This window comes from Alligator mississippiensis, chromosome 1 (assembly GCF_030867095.1).
Source record: "Alligator mississippiensis isolate rAllMis1 chromosome 1, rAllMis1, whole genome shotgun sequence".
NCBI classification, from domain to species: Eukaryota; Metazoa; Chordata; order Crocodylia; family Alligatoridae; genus Alligator; species Alligator mississippiensis.
This window is the reverse complement of record NC_081824.1, coordinates 238383643-238407297: the sequence shown is the minus strand read 5'-3', so window position 1 is coordinate 238407297 and position 23655 is coordinate 238383643. Positions and strand designations below refer to the sequence as shown.

The 23655-nt window shown below is 48.4% G+C and overlaps 1 protein-coding gene across 2 annotated transcripts in view; it reads left to right on the top strand.

Moving 5' to 3' along the window:
* CASR (calcium sensing receptor) overlaps positions 1–23655 on the top strand; it is a 204126-nt gene that overhangs the window by 121059 nt on the left and 59412 nt on the right. For both annotated transcript variants that reach the window (XM_059720324.1, XM_059720323.1), the window contains 2 exons: positions 16744–17050; positions 21698–22573. In XM_059720324.1, the coding sequence (XP_059576307.1) occupies positions 16744–17050; positions 21698–22573 (1183 nt within the window). The remainder of the gene's footprint in view (positions 1–16743; positions 17051–21697; positions 22574–23655) is intronic.

Sequence of the window (23655 nt, the reverse complement as noted above, 5' to 3'; positions counted from 1 at the left end):
TTCAGCAGGACAGTAAAAAATGCAGTTATACACATATACACACATGCTAACAGGGTACGGCTGAGCAGGCTAGGACCTATCAGCACTTTCAGCTGATACCCTCGTGCACCTCAAAACTCAACACATCCCAATCTCATCATAAGTATCCTAGTAGTAATTCCCTTGATGAGCAGACCCCACAGGATCTTTGGGCTTTACAAGGATCTTTGGCTTAGGTAAAAGAAACATTGCTACAGAGCAGGTGGGGAGCTAGAGGTGAAGGAAGAGTAATCGAGGTTCAGAGAGAGAGAGAGAGAGAGAGAATAGCAACCAGCTTGACTATAAAAAATATGTTATTGCCAGGTATATGAAACTTATGATGATACTAGTAGTAATAGGCATACAAGGAAAAACAAAACAGTTACAATATTACACAGTTTCAGTTAAGTATTTGGGGAAGTCTAGCTCAAATTTGATCAGCAAAAGTCAGGTTTAGAAAAAGCTGTGCCTGGAGTAAGACAGAGAAGGAAAGAGAGGGATTGAACCAAGTCTGAGGTTTAGAAAGTGGGCTTAAACAAAAGAGGGATAGGGAAAGAGAGTTGGGGTCTCACCACTCCGCAGTTCCCAGGTGTATGTTGACAGGCAGAGCCCCAGCGTGCTCATTGAATGTATTTCAGGCAGAAAAGGAGTGGAACTGGTGCATCTTTTGGATCCAAGCACCAGGACAGAGACTGAAGCTGAGGTAGGGGTTTTTGTAGGGGCTCAAGGGAAAACACTTGGTTTGTTTATGGGTAAACGAGGGCTCAAATGCTGGACAATAGGACCTGATCACTGCTGGCTATGGGTAGCATTACTCTGAGAGAGCTCACAATGCAACAGGCAGATTCAGTGTTTTGGGTACCAATAAAGGAGTCATTATTAGAATTGGTCTGATAAATGCTGAGTTGAGTGTGTGCAGATGTGGATTGATTAGCATTTGGAGGAGGGATCCCCCATCATGCTGTGCCCCCCTGCTTCTGTATTCCCAGAATTCAGTGCGGTCCTTGCCTTGGACTCTCTATTCTCCATTCTGAATGCTGATGTAGGTGCTTTCCTATCCCATCTCCCATGTAAATGAGTTGCCATCCTGTTCCATCTCCAATGTAAATGAGGCCAGGGGAATTGCTTCACTCTTATCACCCTTGTCTGTAGGGGTTTAGGTCCGGCTCCCACTGAATCTTCATTGTCTTTTGTAAATCCTTCGTCTAATCAGTCCTTGTTCAGGCAGAGGTTGGGGGGGTGAGTCCTTTGTGAGTCACACAGGCTGCTTACTGTGCCAGGGTTCCCCAAGAACACAAAGCTGACAGGTAACAAGACCCCCCATTGATGGGGTGCTTGCATTGAGCAAGTATCCCCTTCACCTCCATGCTCCATGGCACAGGGTCTGATCTTCAGTCCATTGCAGCTGCTGCATCAGTCGCTTGATCCAGCAAACCAGCAGAACCAGACCAATTGCTAGTATAATTTGTCATGCTTCATCCCATCCCACAATGGGATGAATGAAGCATGACTTTCAAAAGACCTGTTGTTCCAGTGACTCCACCCAAGCAAAGCCTCCCATCAGGGGTGATGGCCTGTGTTTTTAAATGTAGCTTCGAGCCTAGAGATCTCCTGGTCATTGTGTTGAATCTTGAGTTTGAGTCTCTTAATGGCAGTGCTTTGTGGAGCTCAGGATAGGCCTTCAAATGTTGTATAGTTCATATAGGCACAGTAAATTTAACATCACAACAAGTAATTGTGTTTACATTACAGAAACAGTGATTAACTTAAGGCACCATGGGTTGAATCCAATGTCCATTAATCAATACAGTATCACATCTTGTTCTTATGCACATATATGCTTTACCAACATAAACAATAACAGATTCTCTTTTCTGGATAACATTGAAAGAACAGTGAGACCGATTCCCAGGTTGTGGGAAGCATTCATCACGTTCCTCCAATGCTTGGTCTTCACATATGTAACCCAAACTTTCTTTTCTCCTCTTATGTTCACTGTGTTCCACACATTATCTTTCTGCCAGGCCCAAGTGTTATGATCTCTGGAGTACATTGCTGAGTCATCATCAATCTGTAATCCCAGTGGAACTACTGGGTGGATTATTTTAATTTCCTTGCCTCCCACAGTTATCAGGAATAATTGCAAGCTCTGCTGGTGGTGGTTGTACAAGGCATTAACTAATCTCCACCAGGGGTGGAGGACTAATTCTTATTCCATTACATGAGGCCAAATCAGGTTGATTGATTCCATGGGATTTTGTCCCACTAAGGCTCACCAAATCATTCCCATGATTATGTTTTGGGTGAGAGCCTGAGCTTGCTTGCACGCTGAAGCCAATGAGACATTATTTTGGAGGGACTGTACACCAGACATCATTACATCCTTCATCCCTTTCTATGAGTCCTTCCCATCCAGGAAATACCTTACTTATTAGCTGCTCTTTGCTTAACTGTTTCAAAGATGCAGTTAATGGGGTTCCCATTTTCCCTATATTTTCAGTGACATATGACAGTTTATTAGCAAGAACTTCTATATTTGCAGCATCAATTAAAGAGACTTCTGTTCCCACAGGTGCATAATGGAATGGAGTCTGGTGTGGCCTTATTTCCATAAGGAAACTTGAGTGGCTCCCCGGTGGCACTCTGTGTGCAATTGGCAAAGCTCTCCCAGGAGGCAGCCCGAGGTGTAACAACCTAGAACTGGTAGTGACACTGTAGGGCCAGGGGGTTGCTCCCATTCCCAAAGAGTCCATGTATATAGCACAGCAATTTCACTTCCTGGGCTGCAGCTGACAAACACCTCCAGGCTCAGGGGTATCGTAGGTTCAGCAAAGAGCCTGGGCAGCATCAGACCCCAGACACTTAGGAGCACCAGGGTTCTGGTGCAGCTGTGGGATGTCATGGTTCACGTTTGGGACCTGTGAGGGGGCAGAGAAGAAAAAAACAAAACTCCCCGCCCGCCCCGTATATACTGGGAGAATCTGGGATCAACATTACAGGACAAAAGTGGAGCAGTGACCTATGAGAGGGTGGCCATAACAAATTAAGGACTTCTCTGGCCTTTTCCTGCCTCATCATCAGGGTAGGTACTGACAAGCCCATCAATGCATATTTTTCAGTGGCCCAAAGCCATTCCTTCGTGCTAGCCAAGAAGGATGTCCAAAAGGATGGAGACTGTTTATAATGTTCCTTGAGGGTCAGGCAGTTTATCCTTCCATTCTTCGAGCTATAAGGAATTAAACCATTTCCGCCAAGTTCTCCCACTTTTCCCATTCAGGATTTCAACCTGATAAATACTGGGGCTGGACTGATTCACAATTATTTCATACATTTCATAGATTTCATAGACATTAGGGCTGGAAGGGACCTCGGAAGATCATCGAGTCCAGCCCCCTGCCCAAAGGTCAGGGAGTCAGCTGGGGTCATAGGATCCCAGCAAGATAAGCATCCAGTTTGCTCTTGAAGGTGTTCAGTGTAGGCGCTTGAACCACCTCTGGTGGCAGGCTGTTCCAGACCTTGGGGGCTCGGACAGTAAAGAAATTCTTCCTTATGTCCAGCCTGAAACGGTCTTGAAGTAGTTTATGACCATTCAACCTAGTCGTCATCCCTTGGGGCACTCTAGTGAACAAACGTTCCCCCAGATACTGGTGGTCACCCCGATAAACTTATAGGTGGCCATCAGATCACCCCTGAGCCTGCGCTTTTCCAGGCTAAAGAGCCCCAGGGCTCTCAGCCTGTCATTGTAGGGTCTGCTTCCCTGACCTCTGATCATGTGCGTGGCTCTTCTCTGGACTCTCTCAAGCTTCTCCACATCCTTTTTGAATTGTGGAGCCCAAAACTGGATGCAGTAATCCAGCTGCGGCCTCACTAAGGCCGAGTACAAGGGGAGAATGACGTCCCGGGATTTGCTTGAGAAGCATCTATGGATGCAAGCCAGCGTTTTGGGCGCTTTACTAGCCGCAGCATCGCACTGCAGGCTCATGTTCATCTTGTGGTCAATGATGACCCCCAAGTCTCTTTCTTGAATAGTGCTAGCCAACATAGCACTGCCGAGCCTATAAGGATGCTGCGGGTTTTTCTTCCCAAGGTGGAGAACCTTGCATTTATCGGCGTTGAACACCATCAGATTCTCGTCCGCCCACTTGCTGAGCCTGTCCAGGTCAGCCTGGATCACCCGCCTGTCTTCTGGTGTGGATGCTTTGCCCCAAAGTTTGGTGTCATCGGCGAACTTGGCCAGTCCACTTCTGACTCCAGTGTCCACATCATTAATGAAGATGTTGAACAGTATGGGTCCAAGGACAGAGCCCTGGGGGACCCCACTGGTCACAGGACACCACGATGAGTGACTTCCATCAATTACTACCCTCTGGGTCCAACCCCGGAGCCAATTTTCCAGCCAGTGGATCGTGGAGGACCCAAGGTGACAATTGGCCAGTTTCTCCAAGAGGCGATCATGGGAAACCAGATCGAAGGCTTTTTTTGAAGTCAAGGTATATGGTATCAATCTCTTCTCCCTTGTCCAGGTGATAGGTCACCTGGTCGTAGAAGGAAATGAGATTGGTCAAGCAAGACCTACCCACAGCAAACCCGTGCTGGCTATCCCTTAAGATGTTGGCATCGGCCAGTCCATTAAGGATGGCCTCTTTAATAAACTCTTCTAAGATCTTCCCCGGGATAGAAGTCAGGCTGATGGGCCTATAGTTAGCTGGATCCACTTTCCTCCCTTTCTTGAAGATAGGCACCACATTGGCCTTCTTCCAGTCTTCAGGCACTACACCAGAGCGCCAACAGTTTTCAAAGATCTTTGCTAGAGGCTGGGCTATGATGCTCGCCAGCTCCTTGAGTACCCTGGGGTGAAGATTGTCAGGGCCGGCTGACTTGAAGGTATCCAGCTTCTCAAGATGTTCCTTCACGAAGTCAGCATCAATGGAGGGCAGGGGATCACCCTCATCCGGACTTCCCTGTCCCGTAGCGGGCATGGACGTCCCGTGGGACTGATGAAAGACCGACGCAAAGTACCTATTTAATAGGTTGGCTTTTTCCTGGGTGTCAGTTGTCAGTTGCCCCATCTGGTTCAGCAGGGGTCCAACATTGCCCCTGCTTTTCCTCCAGCTCCCCACATATCTGAAAAAGGACTTTTTATTGTCCTTGATGCTCAAAGCTAGTTGGAGTTCAGTTGCAGCCTTGGCTTTCCTGGTCTTCTCCCTACAGGACTGGACCAGTGCAGAGTAATCCTCCTTGGAGGTGACTTCCATCCTTTGTAGGCCTTTCTTTTTAGCCTCAGGAGGTCTGCCAGGTCCCTGGAGAGCCAGGGGGGCTGCTGTCCCCTCTTGCTGCCTTTCCTCCGAGATGGAATAGACTTTGTTTGTGCTTTGAGGATCGCTCCCTTGAGGAGCAACCACTCTTCTTGAACTCCCCTCTCCCTGTGGTCACGGTCCCTTAGGGCCTCACTGACAAGCCTCCTGAGCTTGACAAAGTCGGCTTTCCTGAAGTCAAGGACTTCCGTGTTGCTGACTGACTTGCCAGCTTTTCGGCGGATAGTGAAGGTGATCAGCTCATGGTCGCTGTCACCCAGCTTCCCATCGATCACTAGGTCGCCAACTAGGTCATCCCCAGTATCCAGTACCAGGTCAAGCAGCGCTTTGCCTTTCGTTGGCCCATAGACTTCTTGAGTCAGGTAGAGGTCATCCACGCACAAGAGGAAGCTTTGTGACCGCTCAGATTTTGCTGAGTGATCCTCCCACGAGATGTCCGGGTAATTGAAGTCACCCATGACAACCATGGTCCTGGAGCATGAGGCCTCAGCCAGTTCCCGGGCAAACTCCTGGTCAAGCTCAGGACTTTGGGTGGGAGGTCTGTAGTAGACTCCCACCATTGTGTCCCCTGTGCTATGTTCCCCACGGATTTTAACCCAGAGAGTCTCCAGCCGTGCACCCTGGTCGCCAATATCGGCTTGCAGGGACGCACAGCTTTCCTTAACATAGAGAGCTACACCCCCGCCCCTTTTCTCTACACGATCCCTCCTGTACAGGGTATAGACATCTATACCCGTGGTCCAGTCATGGGTGGAGTCCCACCAGGTCTCCGTGATCCCTATGACATCATAATTATTTGCACTGAGCAGGAGGATGAGTTCCTCCTGCTTATTCCCCAAGCTCCTGGCATTTGTGTACAGGCAAGCAAGTGTCCCCTGGGGGGCTCCTTCCTTGCCCACAGGTTTTACTAGGGCCGGGGCAGGGGTGGGCTCCCTTGAGTGCCGTGATCCGCTGGCTTTGCAAGGATTGCTCAGCTGGCCAGCAGTGGCGGTAGTCCCCCCATCCCCCAGCGGGCTTAGTTTAAAGCCCGGTGGAGCAGGTCAGCCAGTCTGGCTGAGAAGAGCCTCCTCCCTAGGGGAGAGAGGTGGAGACCATCTCTTCCCAGCAGCTTGCTGCCTCTCTCGCCAAAGAGCGGGCTGTGGTCATGGAAGCCAAAGCCTTCCCGACAACACCAGTGCTGCAGTCTTTGGTTGACCACGTGGATCCTCCTCTCCCTCCTCGGCCCATAGCCCGAGACTGGGAGGATCGACGAGAACACCACTTGTGCCCCCAGACCCTTTAGCCCCGCTCCCAAATCCCTGTAGCGCCTCATGACCCGGCTGGGAGCGCTCCGAGCCATGTCATTGGTGCCCACATGTATTAGGAGCATGGGATAGTGGTCTGTGGGTTTGAGGAGCTCTGGGATCCTCTCCGCAATGTCCCGGATGCAGGCCCCCAGGAAGCAGCAGACTTCCCGGGCTAAGGGGTCGGGGCAGCAGATTGCCCCCTCCGTCCCCCTCAGGAGGGAGTCTCCCACAACAAACACCTTACGTTTTGTCTTGGGGAGAGCAGGGGCGGGAGCTGCAGTTAGGCCCATGTTGCCTGCGGGAGCCAGCAACTCAGCAGGCTCTGCTGGAGCGGCAAGAGGTGCATACCTGTTGCTCAGCTCCGGCGGGGCAGGGGCCTTGGTGCTGCGGGCCTTATGGCCCTTGACCACCGTGGTCCATGCCCCTGGCTGGACAGAGCGGGAGGTCCTGGAGTCCTCCTTTGTCCTGGAGGGGGACTGTGGTCTACCCTCCGCCTCCTGGGGGAGAAGGGCCTGGCAGTAGGAGTCTATCTCCTGCTCGCAGTCCCTGATGGCACGCAGTCTCTGGACTGTGGCCTGGAGCTCCTCCAGCTGGCGCGCCAGAGACCCTAAAAGGGAGCAGACCCCACAAGGGGAGGTCACCATGCTCCCAGGCCCCAGAGCCTGGAAAAGGGACAGGTAGCCCCCGCAGCCAAGAACCAGGGGCTCTGTCTGCGTGGAGGCCGGAACCAAGGGCTCCGTCTGGGTGGCCATCTCCGAGGTGCCAGAGGGGGTGGCCGCGGAGCCCGAGGGGACCCTTGGGGTGCGGCACGTGCCCATCCATGGCATGCCTCTGGTAGGCTGGCTACAACTGGGACTGTCAACCCTAGGGGGTGCGCAGGCAGGGTCCCGGGCCCTCCCGTGCGCCCTCCCGTGCGAACTCTGTGCTAACTCACGTGCCAGCAGAGAAACGCGCCTGTTTGCACAGCCTGTTCGCGCGGCTCCGGTCACGTGGCTCCCTGGGGGGCTGGGCGAAGTAGGGGCCTGGGCGGGGCTTGACCCGGCCCGGCTCCACTCAGCCGCCTCCTCCCACACACACACTAAGGGGTTAGCCCCCTCTCTCCACGGGCCCCGCTTACCTCCGGCTGTGCTGGGGGTTGGTGGGGGGCTCCACGGCTGCTGGAGGGTCTCTGGGGGGCTTCAGGGGAGCGGGGGCACAGCGGGCTTTCACCCGCGCATCTCTCACCACTCCCGCGTCTAACTGGGGCTTTTTCCCAATTAAGCAGCAGCCATCCCAGGTGTGAGTCAAAGAGTGCTTTTTCACTGAAAACTTCCTATACATTACTGGTTGGTCTATTTCCCATATCAAAGGAGGTTTTCCCTAGCCTAGTTTCTTGTCCGTATTTTGCTACACTATTTCTAACTGCGCTGCCACTTGTTTGTGTAGAACAGTTATTGTCTCCACTACAGTTTGTACCCATTCATCTGTCACCACCTTCCCTTCCCACGTGCTAGGCAGTTCCACTTCGAACCACCAACTCTCAGGCATGCGCATACTTGTCTCTGAGGAGGCCAATTGAATGAAAAAGGGCAGGGCAGGGTTTGGATAAGCCAGGGTAAGAGCACACTAGCCAAATCTTGTTTCAAGGTGGCCAGGGCAGTCTGTTGGTCTGATCTCCATTCCCAAATCCTGTTCTTCTTTAATAATTGGTACAGAGGCTTGGCTTTGTCAGAGAACATTTCAGTGAACTCTCTGGAGAAGTTAAGAGTTCCCAAGAGAGCTCACAAGGAGTGTGCGTCTGTGGGATCAAGCAGCTTTCCTATTGTTTCTACCCTTTGCTGATCTGGAGTCCTGCCATCCTCCCCAAGACACAGCCAGATATTTTACTTGTTGCTGTACTAACTGAGCCTTTTCTCCATTTACCTTAAATTCAGTTTCCTGCACTATAGTCAGCACCTCCCTGGTGATTTCTCTGTTCATTTCTGAAGTGGGGGTGTATATCAAAATGTCATCCACATATGAAATTACATGCGAGTGGTGTTCAGGGCACAAATGGTTCCACATTTTAGTGACATAGGCATGACAAATACTAGGGGAAGAATGGAAACCTTGGGGAGTTCAGCTGAAGGCATATTGTTGTCCCCTATAGGTAAAAGCAAACTTAAGCCAACATGAAGGATGGAGGGGTATAGCCATGAAAGCATTAGTCAGATCAGTCAGAGAATCATTTGGAGCCAGCTGTTACCACTGCTAAGATCTCATTATATTTAGCTACTGCAGGGGTGGCCGAATTTAATGTCCAGAAGTCTATTGTCATTCTGTAAGTGATCCCATCTGCCTTAAGGACTGGCCATACCGGTGAATTGCAAATACTTTGCATAGGCACGAGTACTTCTCATTCCAAGAGACAGTCTATAGTCTTGTTAATGCCTTCCTCTGCTGCAGCTGGGTATTTATATTGCCTTTGAGGAGGGGAATCTTTTCCTTCAGTCAAAACCGTAGCATTTATTTTTCCACACACTGCCTTATTTTTAGTCCATACACTAGGAAATTCTTATACCCATGTGTAACAGGGGGCCTTCTCTGGGCCGATTTGCCAACGCCCCACCCACTTGTTTATGGGCCAACCACCCACCTTTTCGCCTGCCATGCCTTGTTGTTATCTAATTAATTATCTTAATTAGGCGGGAAGCTGCCCTTTTCTTGCTCCAATGCCAGGGGGCACAATCTGCAGCTCCATTCCTCCCCTACACCGCAGCCCAAGCCTTGCAGGTGGCATCTACAGCTGTTAATCTCACCAGCCCCACACTGGGCCCCAGAATCCTCCAGTTCAGAACCCAACTGGATCCCTCCACTCAGGCAATCTACCCTGCTCTCATTCAGGCTATCTATCTCCCTGAAACTATTTCCCATCTCAGGCGTGGTCCCCCCTGGACCTTTGGCCATACAGGCCATGGCCTTGCCTCCAAGGCCAGTCAGAACCCCGGCCTCCAGCTCTGGGTGTCCCTCTCAGTGGGCCCCTGGCCCTTTTGACCATTCTGGTCCTGGCCCCAGCATTGACCAGTCGAGGGGTCTCTGAGCCTCTAGCCCCACTCTTACTCCTGGGTCTACCTTCTGGCCCTGCTAGTGGGTGACCGACCCAGTTGTGGGAGCTGGGGTTAAGACGCCCCAACACACCTTTCACCGGGGTGGTAACTGGCCTGGCATTTTCTGGGGGCTCCCACAACACTGAGAGCCCCACCAGGCCACCCACTGCCAGCAGGGTGCAGTTTTAGGTCATGCCCCAGACCGAGAGCCTCCTAGCCATCCCCTACAGCTCCTCCCTTACCTCCAGAGTGTTCCATGAAGCCTGCAGCCAGGCAATGTTGCTGCCTCACCCCCCAGCAGGGAACTGATCTGTTCGTATAGGCAGCCGAGGTTTAAAATGGCTGCCGCAATCAAACACTTGCTGGCTGCTTGGCTCAGATCTTAAAGTAGCCAGCACAAACAGTGCCCTGCCACACCATGGATCACTAATAGAGATTAGGGTGGCAGTGGGTGCCTTTACAGCAGCACAACAATGCACAGCAGAGATCTCTGCAGGCCCCCTTTCTAACTTTCATAACACCCCATTGGCTAGATCCACAGTTAGCTGAAATGTCTGGAGGAAGGGAGCTCCTAGGATTCCCTTCCCATTTCCTTCATGAGCACAGCATTCTACTCATCCCTGTAACCTGTCAATCTGCAAGGAAACATCCTGCCAGACCAGAGCTTCCTGGACTTCACCCCCAGACCCACTGGGTGATGGGTCTCCCTCCAGAGATCCTCCGGGGACTAAGAATATTCACTGACGTTACGATGTCCACTAGCAATTGGGCTAACATCCTTGGGTTACCCACTGTAACCCTCACAGTGGGTCTCCCCAGTATGTCATACTGAAGTCTTGTGATCAGTTGGTACTGATCAGCAGACTCCACCAGGAGCCTCCACTCAGGAGAGGAGGTAGGGATCTAGCGTTGACAGGGAGTGGGCATGGGGGACATGCTCCATGCTGGGGCAGCGGGCCTAGGGGCTGCTCCCTGCATTAACTCTGCTCTCCACATGGCCTGAGACAAAGCATTGATCAGTACACTAATGGGCCAGCGATCATATTTTCCCATAACCTCCTCTAAATTCACCAGCTCCTTCCAAATGATTTTCCTAAGGGTTTCCTTGGGTTGGCATTGCCCAGGATTGTAAGAGATTGGTGGAGGGCTAGAGTTGGGAGGGTGAATGGCAAAGTGAGGACCGTTATTTGCAATGGTGATAGCCTGAACAGGCTCTGATGTAATCTTTTTACCTGCTTGTCTTTTTAAAACTCATCTCTCACAGCAAATCTCCTGCCTGTTTGATTTGTGCCACTAGTTCATTCCAGGTTAGGTGTTCTAAATCCACTGCCCCTATGGTAATTTTTTTCTGGGAATTTAACCCTGCATAGGTGCTCTGTACCAATTCAGGTCCCTGTTAAGGGAGAGTGATAATCCCATCCTCTTCTGTCTGGGGCAATGAATCAGAAAGAGATGCCAGTATTTTCTTCTGAATTAGATAAGCTTCTGGGGCTTCTCCTCGTTTCTGCTCTTCCATTATATACAGTTTCTTAAGGGAAGAAGCAGGGAGTAATATTTTAAGAGCACTTATCATCCATTCCTGGGGTCCAGCAGCAGTCCGCTCCCAAGAACCTATGCCTCTGTTCAGAGCATCTGCATCACAAGGGGAGGTGCATAACGGAGCTAATTGTGTTAAGTCCATGCCATCAGCAGAGGGGTACATTTGCAAAATGCTATCTAGCCACGCAACGGTGGTGTCGCGGTTGAGTGCCCCCAGTCTCTCAGCCATAGCCTTGGCTTGACTAGGAGACCATCTCACTACATCAGTGACCATCTCTGTTGTGGGAATATCAGGTCCTGCAACTAAGCATTTAACCTCCCTTGTGGAAACGAGCAATGTTATGGATGCAGGGCCAATCAGGGTTGAATAGGCTTTTGGGAAACGCATCAGGGGGTAACTCTATTTTCCCAGGGGACTCAAAGTCACAATCCTCTCTTAACCTTACAGCTGCTACCACCCCCTTATGGGCACTAAGTTGGGCACACAATTTACTAATCTCTGCCTCACACTCCTGATGGCTTGCTGCTGCCTTGGCTGCCTTGTTCTCATCTGCCAGGAAACGAGTTGCTGCTCTTGCTTCTTCTAACAAAACTTTTGTGTGTGTTAACTCTTCCCTATACTGCTCTGCATTCCTGCTTGCCTTGTCCCTCTCCTCTTGTATATCTCTAAGTAAAGTCACCATTTTAACCTTTTCTGCTATAAAGTCACAACCATCTGTCTCATATTCTTTCAAATGCTGTTGTAACTGCTCTCTCTCAAGCTCCAGTTCCTGCCTCCCCTTTAACATTTCAGCCATTTCCAAACATGCAAAAAATAATGCCCATGCAGCAGCCACGTCTTTTGCACTACCATGTGGCTTAAGGGTTGTGCAACTCTGTTCAAAGCTCAGATTTGCTTCATAGATTCATAGATTCATAGATGTTAGGGTCGGAAGGGACCTCAATAGATCATCAAGTCTGACCCCCTGCATAAGCAGGAAAGAGTGCTGGGTCTAAATGACCCCAGCTAGATACTCGTCTAACCTCCTCTTGAAGACCCCCAGGGTAGGGGAGAGCACCACCTCCCTTGGGAGCCCGTTCCAGACCTTGGCCACTCGAACTGTGAAGAAGTTCTTCCTAATGTCCAGTCTAAATCTGCTCTCTGCTAGCTTGTGGCCATTGTTTCTTGTAACCCCCGGGGGCGCCTTGGTGAATAAATCCTCACCAATTCCCTTCTGTGCCCCCGTGATGAACTTATAGGCAGCCACAAGGTCGCCTCTCAACCTTCTCTTGCGGAGGCTGAAAAGGTCCAGTTTCTCTAGTCTCTCCTCGTAGGGCTTGGTCTGCAGGCCCTTGACCATACGAGTTGCCCTTCGCTGTACCCTCTCCAGGTTATCCGCATCCCTCTTGAATTGCGGCGCCCAGAATTGCACGCAGTACTCCAGCTGCGGTCTGACCAACGCCCGATAGAGGGGAAGTATCACCTCCTTGGACCTATTCGTCATGCATCTGCTGATGCACGATAAAGTGCCATTGGCTTTTCTGATGGCTTCGTCACACTGCCGGCTCATGTTCATCTTGGAGTCCACTAGGACTCCAAGATCCCTTTCCACCTCCGTGCCACCCAGCAGGTCATTCCCTAGGCTGTAGGTGTGCTGGACATTTTTCCTCCCTAGGTGCAGCACTTTGCATTTCTCCTTGTTGAACTGCATCCTGTTGTTTTCTGCCCACTTGTCCAGCCTATCCAGGTCTGCCTGCAGCTGTTCCCTGCCCTCCGGCGTGTCCACTTCTCCCCATAGCGTTATGTCATCTGCAAACTTGGACAGAGTACATTTCACTCCCACGTCCAAGTCGCTGATGAAGACATTAAAGAGTATCGGTCCAAGGACCGAACCCTAAAGTCAGGGGATTCTCACCCTTGCTTCAGTCAGGGGATTCTCACCCTTGAAGCACCTCCTTTCCCAGGGGCATTTCCACTTCTTCATTACCCATCTTTCTAACCTGCTAGTTTTCTCCCGTCTCAAGCAAGCAGAGACAACTCAACTTCCCGTATCACACTAATCATCACTACCAAAAAGGCTCTTCCACACAGTCACTTAAATTACATACTGACACAGTATTGCTCTACAATCTTAGTTCTAAAGCACAACTCTTAACTCTTTATGGCACGGTCCTAAAGTTATGCTAAGCACAATTCTTAACTTAAAAGTTACAGGAGGTTACCAAATAGTCTATGAGAGAGGTGCCTTGCTACAGGAGCTTGGTCTGATAGGAAAGAAAAGAGAGGAAAAAAAAGGAAGAGAAAGCTTTCTCAGGTCTGTGCCTCAGTTTCCCCACTGCAGTAACTACTCAACAATTACCTTGTGATTAGGGTCACATGCTGCCCAGCCTCCTCCACCAATTTGTTACCAGGTTTGCCCATCCCATTGGGGTGCGCTGATTTATTAGAGTTGCATTTCTGGGGTCATTGTAATTCTATCAATGTGCTGCTTGTGTCACTTGTGTTTCTATATGAAGCTGTATCTCTCCCTTCTGCAAGTCCTCACTCCCAATGGAGCTACCCTGCAGGGTTCAGTTTCAGTGGGGCTGGGTTCCTCCAGCTACCGAATTAATCGAACACATAAACACATACAGGTTAACAGAGCACATCTGAGTCACCCCAACCTCAGCACACAAATAGAGTATGTCTGAGCCAGCTGGGTCAGTGACCATTTACAGGCTGACCCCCTCATATGCCACAACTCAACACAGCAGGACCATCAATAAAAAAGTTAGACACACGCACATAGGTTAATGGGGCTCTGAGTGGGCAGGGTTACTCAGCACTTCCAAGCTGACACCCTCATGGGCCCCGGCTCAGCACCCCCTTATTTCAGCAGGACAGTAATAAATGCAGTTAGACACACATACACACACACTAACAGGGTACATCTGAGCAGGCTGGGTGCTATCAACACTTTCAGCGGATACCCTCATGCACCTCAAAACTCAACACGTCCCAATCTCATCATAAGTGTCCTAGTAGTAACTCCCTTGATGAGCAGACCCCACAGGGTCTTTGGGCTTTACAGGGATCTTTGGCATAGGTAAAAAAAAGCATTGCTACAGAGCAGGTTGGGGGCTAGAGGAGAAGGAAGAGTAAACGAGGTTCAGACCCCATATGTAACAGAAAGCGCTTCCTCATTCTACCAGAGTCACTTCTGGAGCTCTTTGGCCATTTTGGGGGCATTTCAAAAAACATATAAGTCTGTCCCCCTCACCCTTTGACGCACTAATAGGTATTTGAAATGCTTCACATGTGACATCCATCCACACCCTTAGACAAAAGGAAGATGAAATATTTAAGATAACGTGGAGGTTGCACATTTGTCAGCAGACTCTGTTCTGGTAGCATAGAACCTCTCACTAGCAGGCTTGCTGCAGGGATAGGGACAGGGAGTTTGCACAAAGGCAGAAGGGTCTGCTTACTGATATTGTAGATTCTTCTGTCCAAGATGACCAGTTTCCAAGAATTGTGAATATCAATCAAAGCTCTTCAGGCTTGTTCCTAATTACAGTTTGCAAATATTGCTAGCTCTGCCAAGGAGTTTCTCTTTCCCTTCAACAATGCATATCAATCGTTATGCAGATACAGGACAAAGTTCTCAGCAATCTGACCCTGCATACTAACAGAAGTGTGCAGATGAGCACCAAAGGGAAGTTGTACTGAATAGAGGTACAGCAACAGGATTACAGTGACATCAAAGAGAAAGTGTTATTTTGTAATTAAAAGACTGTACTGGATTCCAGAACATGTGGTTCCTAAATAAAGTTTTCAAAAGTGCTTATGTGTTTTAGGAGCCTACAAGTCCCATTTTCAAATGTTGCTTAGACACTTATCTACCTGAATCCAATTTAGGCAATTAAAAAAATTATCCACAATTCTCCTGGCTTTTTTAGACTTACAGATCATGCCTCCGTCTCTGTGTATCAGTTGCAAAGTAGGTATTTTGATACTGGGCAGTTTAATAAAGATAGCATTTACATAACAGTCAATGACTCTAGTATCTGCAAAAGTGTATAAACATTCAACAAAGTTGAAGGAGAGGGGGAAAAAAATCAAGATTTCCCAGGGCCTTGAGGCTCCCTGTATGCTATTTCAGACCAATAACAAGGTAGGGTACATCTACCTGATCCTGAAAAGTTCTCTTTGTGCTTCAGCAAGAAGAAAAACACAGGGTTTTTGGACAGGAAGGAATTTGTTACTGTCCTCAAATATGATAGACCCTTCAGTCCTGTGTATGTAAGCAGGATTTACCCTTTGGAAGAATCTGGTTCCATATGTACCTGAATTACCTTTGGGGACTAAATTAAGGGAGAATGCTCTTTCACTTTACGCACCCAAATGGTAGTTATCAATTGCCATTTTGACTCTTGAAACACAATGTCTTCTCCAGCCCTCATTGTTTAGCTGGCCTCCAGGGCAGCCAAGAGGGAAGTACACGGAGCCATGAGGAAGCAATGAAACTGGAGGTCATATGGCTTGGTGAGATGGTCAGAAGCTTCTCCATTGTACTACTCTGCGTTCAATTTATCTAGTAAGTTCAAGGGGCAGTGTCTTAGCTTCCAAAAGGGCACTGCAGAGGGTACTGGATAATGCCTAACCTTGAGCCTGGTGGTTGGTGTGCTATACTGTGAGATCAGAGAGATGTGAGTTCAAATTCTCTCTGGGTGACAAAGGCCTAGAAACTAAAATACAGGAAGGAAAGTCCCTCTTCCTCACTCAGTTTTTATCTGGCTACAAGTTCATGACTTGAACTTGGATACATGCATTCAGAGTTACATAGCTGCCTAGCACAAGTGCAGGCAATTGAGCATGCTCAGTTGCCATGAGGGTGTTTGTTGACCCTTGCGAATCCACACTGAACATGGAATGGGATTGCAACCTGTGTCTAAGTGCCAAAAACAGCAGTCTCACAGTGGGTAAGTGCCATTTGGGTATGCAGAGTGAAATAGCATTCTGCCATTTGGGTATGCAGAGTGAAATAGCATTCTGCACTAAAGAATTATTTTGCTTTATTTCCAGAAAGGTCTCCAAGTTACTAATGGCAAGACTGATCCAATGTTCCAGGTTTGATCTCCTTCCTTTTCCCAAGCTGAGGGACATAGCAATCCAAACCCAGCTCCAGACCAGAACCAAAACAATAGACCTAAACTTCCCAAATTTGTAGATTAGAAATCTGTATCCAAATCTTGAAGCATAGACATTTCTTTTCTTGGGATCTGTTCCTATGTCCACTGAAGACATGAGCTAAACTCCCCATTAAATTCAGTAGAATGCAAGACAAGGCTGTAAATGCTGTATACTGCTTTTGACTTTGGTGTCTGAAACCTTCCTCTTCTATATCCACAACATCTCTGAAACTCACTGTCTTGCCTACTCTCTCTACTGCCCACTGTCTTGTTCACATGCTCTAAAATAGTTCTTTTTCTTGTCCTGCCATGCTCTCTCCCTCTTTCTCTCCTTCCCTTTTTCTCTTATTTTTATTTCTCTCATTGTAGGTATAATTTCCGAGGATTCCGCTGGTTGCAAGCTATGATCTTTGCTATAGAAGAAATAAACAGTAGTCCAACTCTTCTTCCCAACATGACCTTGGGATACAGGATATTTGATACCTGCAACACTGTCTCTAAAGCCCTGGAAGCCACACTGAGTTTTGTGGCCCAGAACAAGATAGACTCCCTGAACCTGGAAGAGTTCTGCAACTGCACAGATCACATCCCATCCACCATAGCTGTAGTGGGGGCCACTGGTTCCGGGATCTCCACTGCAGTGGCCAATCTACTGGGACTCTTTTACATACCTCAGGTACAGTATATTTTTCTCTTGTTTAGCTTTCAAGGCTGGATTGCATCTTGGGGCTAGTCTACTCCAACAGTCTAAGAAGGCCAGTGCAGAAAGAGGCTACTTTGTAGATGGTGTGGCAGGGCACCTTTGGTGCCTGCTGCTTTAAGGGCTTGAGCAGGCAGCAGAGCACCCTGCAGGTGACTGCAGTGCCAATCGGGGGAGGGGGGGTGTTACATGACCATCAGGATGCCACCTGATTGGAGGAGGGGCCTGAGCAGTAAAGCTAGGAGTTGCTGGTGGAAGCCAGTAAGAGAACATCGCCAGCCAGAGCTGCTGCTCCCAGAATACCTGGAGGTCAAGGGTAGGAGCTATGTGGATGGAGGAGGTTCCTAGTCCTGGGGCATGACCTAAAACTACACCCTGCTGGGGCTGGATAGGGTAGTGGGGCTGCCCTGGGGCAAGGCAGTCTCCAGGAAATGGAGACACCTGTGCCTCACTAGTGAAAGGTGAGTATAGGGCACCAGAAAGCCTCAGTTCCTGCTGGTGACCCTGTGGAGGGGAATGGCTAGGGAAGCACACCCCAACAGCAAAGCACAGGCCCATCAGGGGGTAGTGAAATAGTGGTCCCAGTGAGAGGGTGGAGTAGGAGCTGGTAGCCATGTAGAGTAGGGCCTTAGGAGGTCTGAAGGACTGCACATGGACCGACCAGAGTAGCTGGAGTTGAGGCCCCAGTGAGGTGGTAGGAAGCCCAGGCATGTCTGAGGACACCTGAGGCCAAGTTGGGCCAGAGGCCAAGTGCAGCCCAGTTAAGGAGCCGGGGAAGTAATAGTGGAATTGAATGTAATGTCATCTGTGCGGCATGGGACACGGTATAAGGGGAGGTTTGAAGCCGTGTATTATACCCTAGGCATTGGGGCATTAAATGGGCAGCCTCCTGCATTGTTACTTCTGGTATTATGCCAAAGCGTGGCAGGTGAATTAGGGTGAACTGCCCTAGACAGGTGGGTGGGCTGATGATGAAATGTGGCCCCAAGATGGCCTCCTGTCACAGATAGGGGGGTTTTGTGGTATGGACAGGAAAATTAATGTATAGAACCACATGAATCATGTTGCAGCTTACAGACCTAGCTGTAATACAAACAAACAAACAAGCATGCCTTTTAGAGTACCACACTAACACATGAATCACAGGCATTTAGGACAACATGTCACAATGTATATAACACAAATATTCCTTTCATAAGCATTTTGTGGCAAGACAGGCTGAATACTCTTGCGGTAAAATGGGCTAGATTTCAGTCTCAGTAGCTGCTTAGCCCACGTGTACTCTCTGAATTGGTATAGCTTCAGACAGTGGCACTGCATGCTTCCATTTCCTCTTCACCAGTTTGATTTGGCCCTGCCCTGGATAGACCAGAAGCTTCCCATGCCTATTTAGACCTTTACTTCTCAGAAGAGGCTGCTAGACTGTGCTGGTGGTATTTTTTATGTAAATGTTGTTCTTGTGGGGCAAGGATTTCTTAGGGTGATCTATTTCATTGGATCAACTGTGTAGTTGGGATAGAGTTAGCCAACTGGAAATTAGTCTGAGACCTACCAAGTTCATTTCACAAAGGCCATCAAAGGGAGAGAACAGTAATAATTACCTGCCATGAACAACCTGTGCCTCAGCTTTTAAGGACAGGCTGGAGAGGTGTCTGCATAATACCTAACCTATACCCTGGTAGTTAGAACGCCATGCTGGGAAGTTAGGGAGATGTATGCTCAAATCCCTAGAAGACAGGTCTAAGACTGTCTTCTTAGACCTAGACAAGTGCCCTGACCACTCAGGCATTGGAGCTAAAGAATGGTGAGGCTTTCTTATTACTGTTTTTTTTTCCAGGCTACAATTCAGGACTTACGCTGTAGTACATGAGCAAGGAGCCACATGTCTGGCCAGTTAGAGCACAGGCTACTGAGCATGTACCCTAGCCATAAGCTTACACACCCACACTGGATGGAATGTGGGATTGCAAGTAGTGTCTAAGCACTAGAAAACTGCCATTTGCACATGTAGCATGAAATAGGATTCTGCCCTAAGTCCAGTCCAATCCAGTTCACTTCTCACACCATCAGATGTATATGGCAAGGGTTGGGACCCAACTAATCCTATCCCGGTCCACTTCCTTTAATTTGTTCAAGCTTCTGATCTATAAAGCTGGTGCTTCCATAATTTTCAAAAAGTCCCTTTGGGTCGACCTCTCTTTCTTTTGTCCAGTGTTCAATAAACAGAACTTACTTAGGATGCCAGTTGTTTAGCATTCTCAAAGCATGGCCCAGGCAAGCCCACATCCTCCAGTGCATTGTGTCACAGCTGTGGGGAGCTGACTGCTCCAAGATGTCAGCACTTTTTACTCTGTCTGACCATTTTAGTCTGAATACCTTGCATAGGCAGCCCTAGTGAAAAATACTAAGCTTCCATCGGAGAGACTTGCTGCTGTTTCATGACTTCAGCTCACACAAAAGCAGGCTGAGTTCATTTTTACCAAAAATCTGCAGCTTTGTGCATCCATATGGGGGGTGAGCTTCAGAAAAGCAGGATTTATCTACCCACTTGAGTACCACCATATATATTCCAATAAGTATTCCTTTCATTAATTGATCACAGTTGTGTGCTTACAAGAACGGCTTCTGTGACTATGTGACAGACCTTTGTCATAGCTTGTAAACTGTCATGAGAGAAAAGGGCTCTTCAACTAGAAGAGAGCTTCTCCCTATATGAGGAGAAAAAGGAGGAAGAGGATCCTGCATGGTGACATTCTACAGTTATTTATTTTACTAAAATCTGAGTTCCTGGCTCACATCAATAACCATGCTCAGGAGATTTGACAAGTGATCTTGCATAGTGTCTATGTCAAGAGAATATTTCTAGCCAGGGAACGGTACAGAACTAAAGAAGGTCCAAAAAAGGGCATCATCAAGGATGACTAGTGGCATGGAGGGGCTTCCATATGAAGAGAGACTAAAGAGTCTAGGCCTATTCAGTTTAGAAAAGAGATGCTTGGGGGGAGGGGAGGGGGCATGATAAAAGTTTACTGAATACTAAATAGTGAAAAGAAGGTAAATATAGAGATTTGTTATTTACCATCTCTTACAATATAAGAACTGATAATCATAAAATGAAACTAGTAGGCAGTAAGTTTAAAACTAACAAAAGGAAGATCTTTTTCATGCAACATATAATTAACGTATGGAACTAATTGCCACAAGATGTTATAGAAGCTGTTTAACTAGATTCAAAAAGGAGTTGGACAAATTCTTGGAGGAAGGGGGCATCAGTAGCTATTGAATATGGGAGTTAGGGGTGTGGCCTCTGAATCAAAACTTCCTGAACCTTAAATGCTGGAGGCTGCAAGTGGGAGAGGAATAAGAGAAAAGTCTTGGTCATACCCTGTTCACTCTCCCTTTTCAGCATCCACTCTCTGCCACTGTGAGATACAGGATACTGGGCAAGATAGACTTACGGTCTTACCCCGTAAATGGAAGCTGTTATGTTCTTATGTAAGGACTTCTGGTCCTTTAACGTTCTAGAGAGGGGCTCAGCTTATGTTTGTATCCAGTGTCATAAACTGGATTGAGCTGATGCTCAGTGGATGTTGTATTGCACTTTTTTTCCCCAGTGTCCTCACAAGTGTCTGCAAAAATGAAGTTGCCATTTAACAACATAGTAAAGTATCTGAATGGCTCGGATAAATTGTGTTCAGATTTTTATGTATTTAGTTTTTATCTTGGTTGTTTCGTTTTTATCTTGGTATGTTATCAGAGCCCAAAAGTGCAGAACATGGGCATTTTCAGAAAACATAAAAGCAATTTCTATAAAATAGGCAAATTGCATCAGTAGCCACATGGTAGGAGGAGTATAACTTCTACTTCGTGCTGGTGTCGTGAGGGTGGATAGTGGAGATAGGTGAGGGACAAGTACTGTACCTACTGTCCTGCACCTCACACTTATTCAGTGAGAAAAAAAATCACATATCCAAAGTAGTTATACTGGCAGACAAATTATGTGTAGATCTGACCTTAAATAACTTTTAAAACAAAAGCTATTAGGTAGCATATCTAGTAATGTTTCTTGCTACGCAGTCTTCCAGAAACTCTGCTGTCACTACCACAAACAATGTTTCAACTGTTCCAGTGGGGCAGCTGAAGTTGTGATGGTGATGATAGTCTGCCAATTCTATATTCAGAGTGGGACAGAGACATTTTTATCTAAACTGAGGTGCATGTCTCTGGCTTACTCTAATGACAAGTTATTGTTTTTTCCAGATCATCATGAAATGCTCTTGTGTATGTGTGATCCATCAGTGGCATGCATCTCAGTCCATTTCCTCAGATCTCAGACCTGTTAGGTATATAAATGTCTACACTGGCTGAAATAGATTGGACCTACATGTTAATGCAGGACGTTCAATAATATATGTACCCACATTTTAGATTCCTGCTGAAAAGCTCAGTTTTATACATACATTTTCTCAAAAGAAAGTGATTTGCTGAGTATGATACCCTACTCTCTCTGCATTGCCATCTCAGATTATACAGATTAATGGTGACCACTAGATAAGACTAATCAATTTATTTCTATGCAGTTTATTTAATGATCCACATTGCTTGTTCTCTGTCTTCCCACAGGTCAGTTATGCATCATCCAGCCGACTCTTGAGCAACAAAAACCAGTTCAAATCCTTCCTCCGCACAATCCCCAATGATGAGCATCAAGCAACTGCAATGGCAGACATCATTGAGTATTTCCGATGGAACTGGGTGGGCACTATTGCAGCTGATGATGACTATGGCCGGCCAGGGATTGAAAAGTTCCGGGAGGAGGCAGAAGAAAGGGACATCTGCATTGATTTCAGTGAGCTTATTTCGCAGTACTCCGATGAGGAGGATATCCAGCAGGTAGTGGAGGTCATCCAGAATTCCACTGCTAAAGTGATCGTTGTCTTCTCCAGTGGCCCAGACCTGGAACCTCTTATCAAAGAGATAGTCAGGCGTAACATCACTGGCCGAATCTGGCTGGCAAGTGAGGCTTGGGCTAGCTCCTCCCTGATAGCCATGCCAGAATTCTTCAGCGTCATTGGCAGTACCATTGGATTTGCACTGAAGGCAGGGCAGATCCCAGGGTTTCGCGAGTTTCTGCAAAAGGTCCATCCCAATAATCCTACCAACAATGGCTTTGCCAAAGAGTTTTGGGAGGAGACCTTTAACTGCTACCTCCCAGATGGGCCCAAGAATTCCCCAGCGTCCAGCTCCTTCCACAAGAGCCATGAAGAAAGCAGTGGAAACAGCACAGCTTTCTTCCGTCCCCTGTGCACAGGGGAGGAGAACATCACCAGTGTGGAGACACCATACATGGACTATACACACTTGCGGATATCCTATAATGTGTATTTGGCAGTGTACTCCATTGCCCATGCTTTGCAGGATATATATACCTGCACTCCTGGGAAAGGGCTCTTCACTAATGGATCATGTGCAGACATTAAGAAGGTTGAGGCCTGGCAGGTAAGTTTCAGTAGTACAAGGAACGTCTCTGCTGTATGTCAAATAGAATAGCTACTATATCCGCAGGCCATCCCCAGTGCTAGCAAGGGAAAGGTTCCCTTTGATCTTATACAAACAAGTGGGACGGGTAAGAAATGAGAACCTAAGTCAATGAGCATGGATACATTTTTAGGGTTCAGCTTGTCGAGTATTTCCTACATCTTTTGCATTTCTGCAGCAACCATAGGCACAGAACAGATTTTTTTTTCCAGTGTCTTATATATAAGCCCAAACTAGAGCAGTTTGAATACTGAAGGAAAATAATTAGCAAATATTAGGTCTTTGTTTTGATTGGGGGAGCGGGGGGACAGGGCACAGGTGACATAGCAGGGGAGTGGCAGAGGAGGACAGGGACACACACACCTCTCCAGATTTCTGTACCTATAGAGGGGCTTGGGGCATGGGGCTGCAGCTGGGCCAGACCAGCTCTGTGCAGAAGCTGCTTCCATGGCTCAGCAGGCAGGACCTGCTATGGCAGGGCACGCTGCACTGCCATGGCCACCAAGGTGAGGCTCAGTGGCATGGAGTTGTGCCCCTGCTGCTGCAGGGCAGGTTGGGGGGGACCTCACCTTGGCAGCCATGACAGTGTGGCATGTCCTCCCTCTCTGGGTCCTGTCCACCAGGTCATGGAGGCGGCTCCTGCCCACAGCTGGTCCAGCCCAAGTGCAGTCCGCACCTCACTGTGGGTGCAGAAATCTTGGGGGACATATGTTCCCTGCCCTCCTGCTGCATCGCCTGTGCCCCGCCCCCCCCCCCCCCCGCCCTATAGACTTATCTGGAGGGAGCTGCAAGAGCTCTTCTCCACCACCCTGCCTAGTTGCCACATGCATGTGCGCACACACACATGCCCTTGGTGCCTCCTGCCCCCTGTTCCCCCCAACCCCAAGCAGCCCCTTGCAGACTGGAACTCTGCAAGGGGGAACCCACTGTTTCCCAGGTTTTAAAGGAGAAAATCCACATTTTTCTGCAGCAAACAAAAGCCAGATCCCTGCTCATGAGTGACACAACAGGAGGAAAGTTGTATTTGAAACAGAAGGATTACT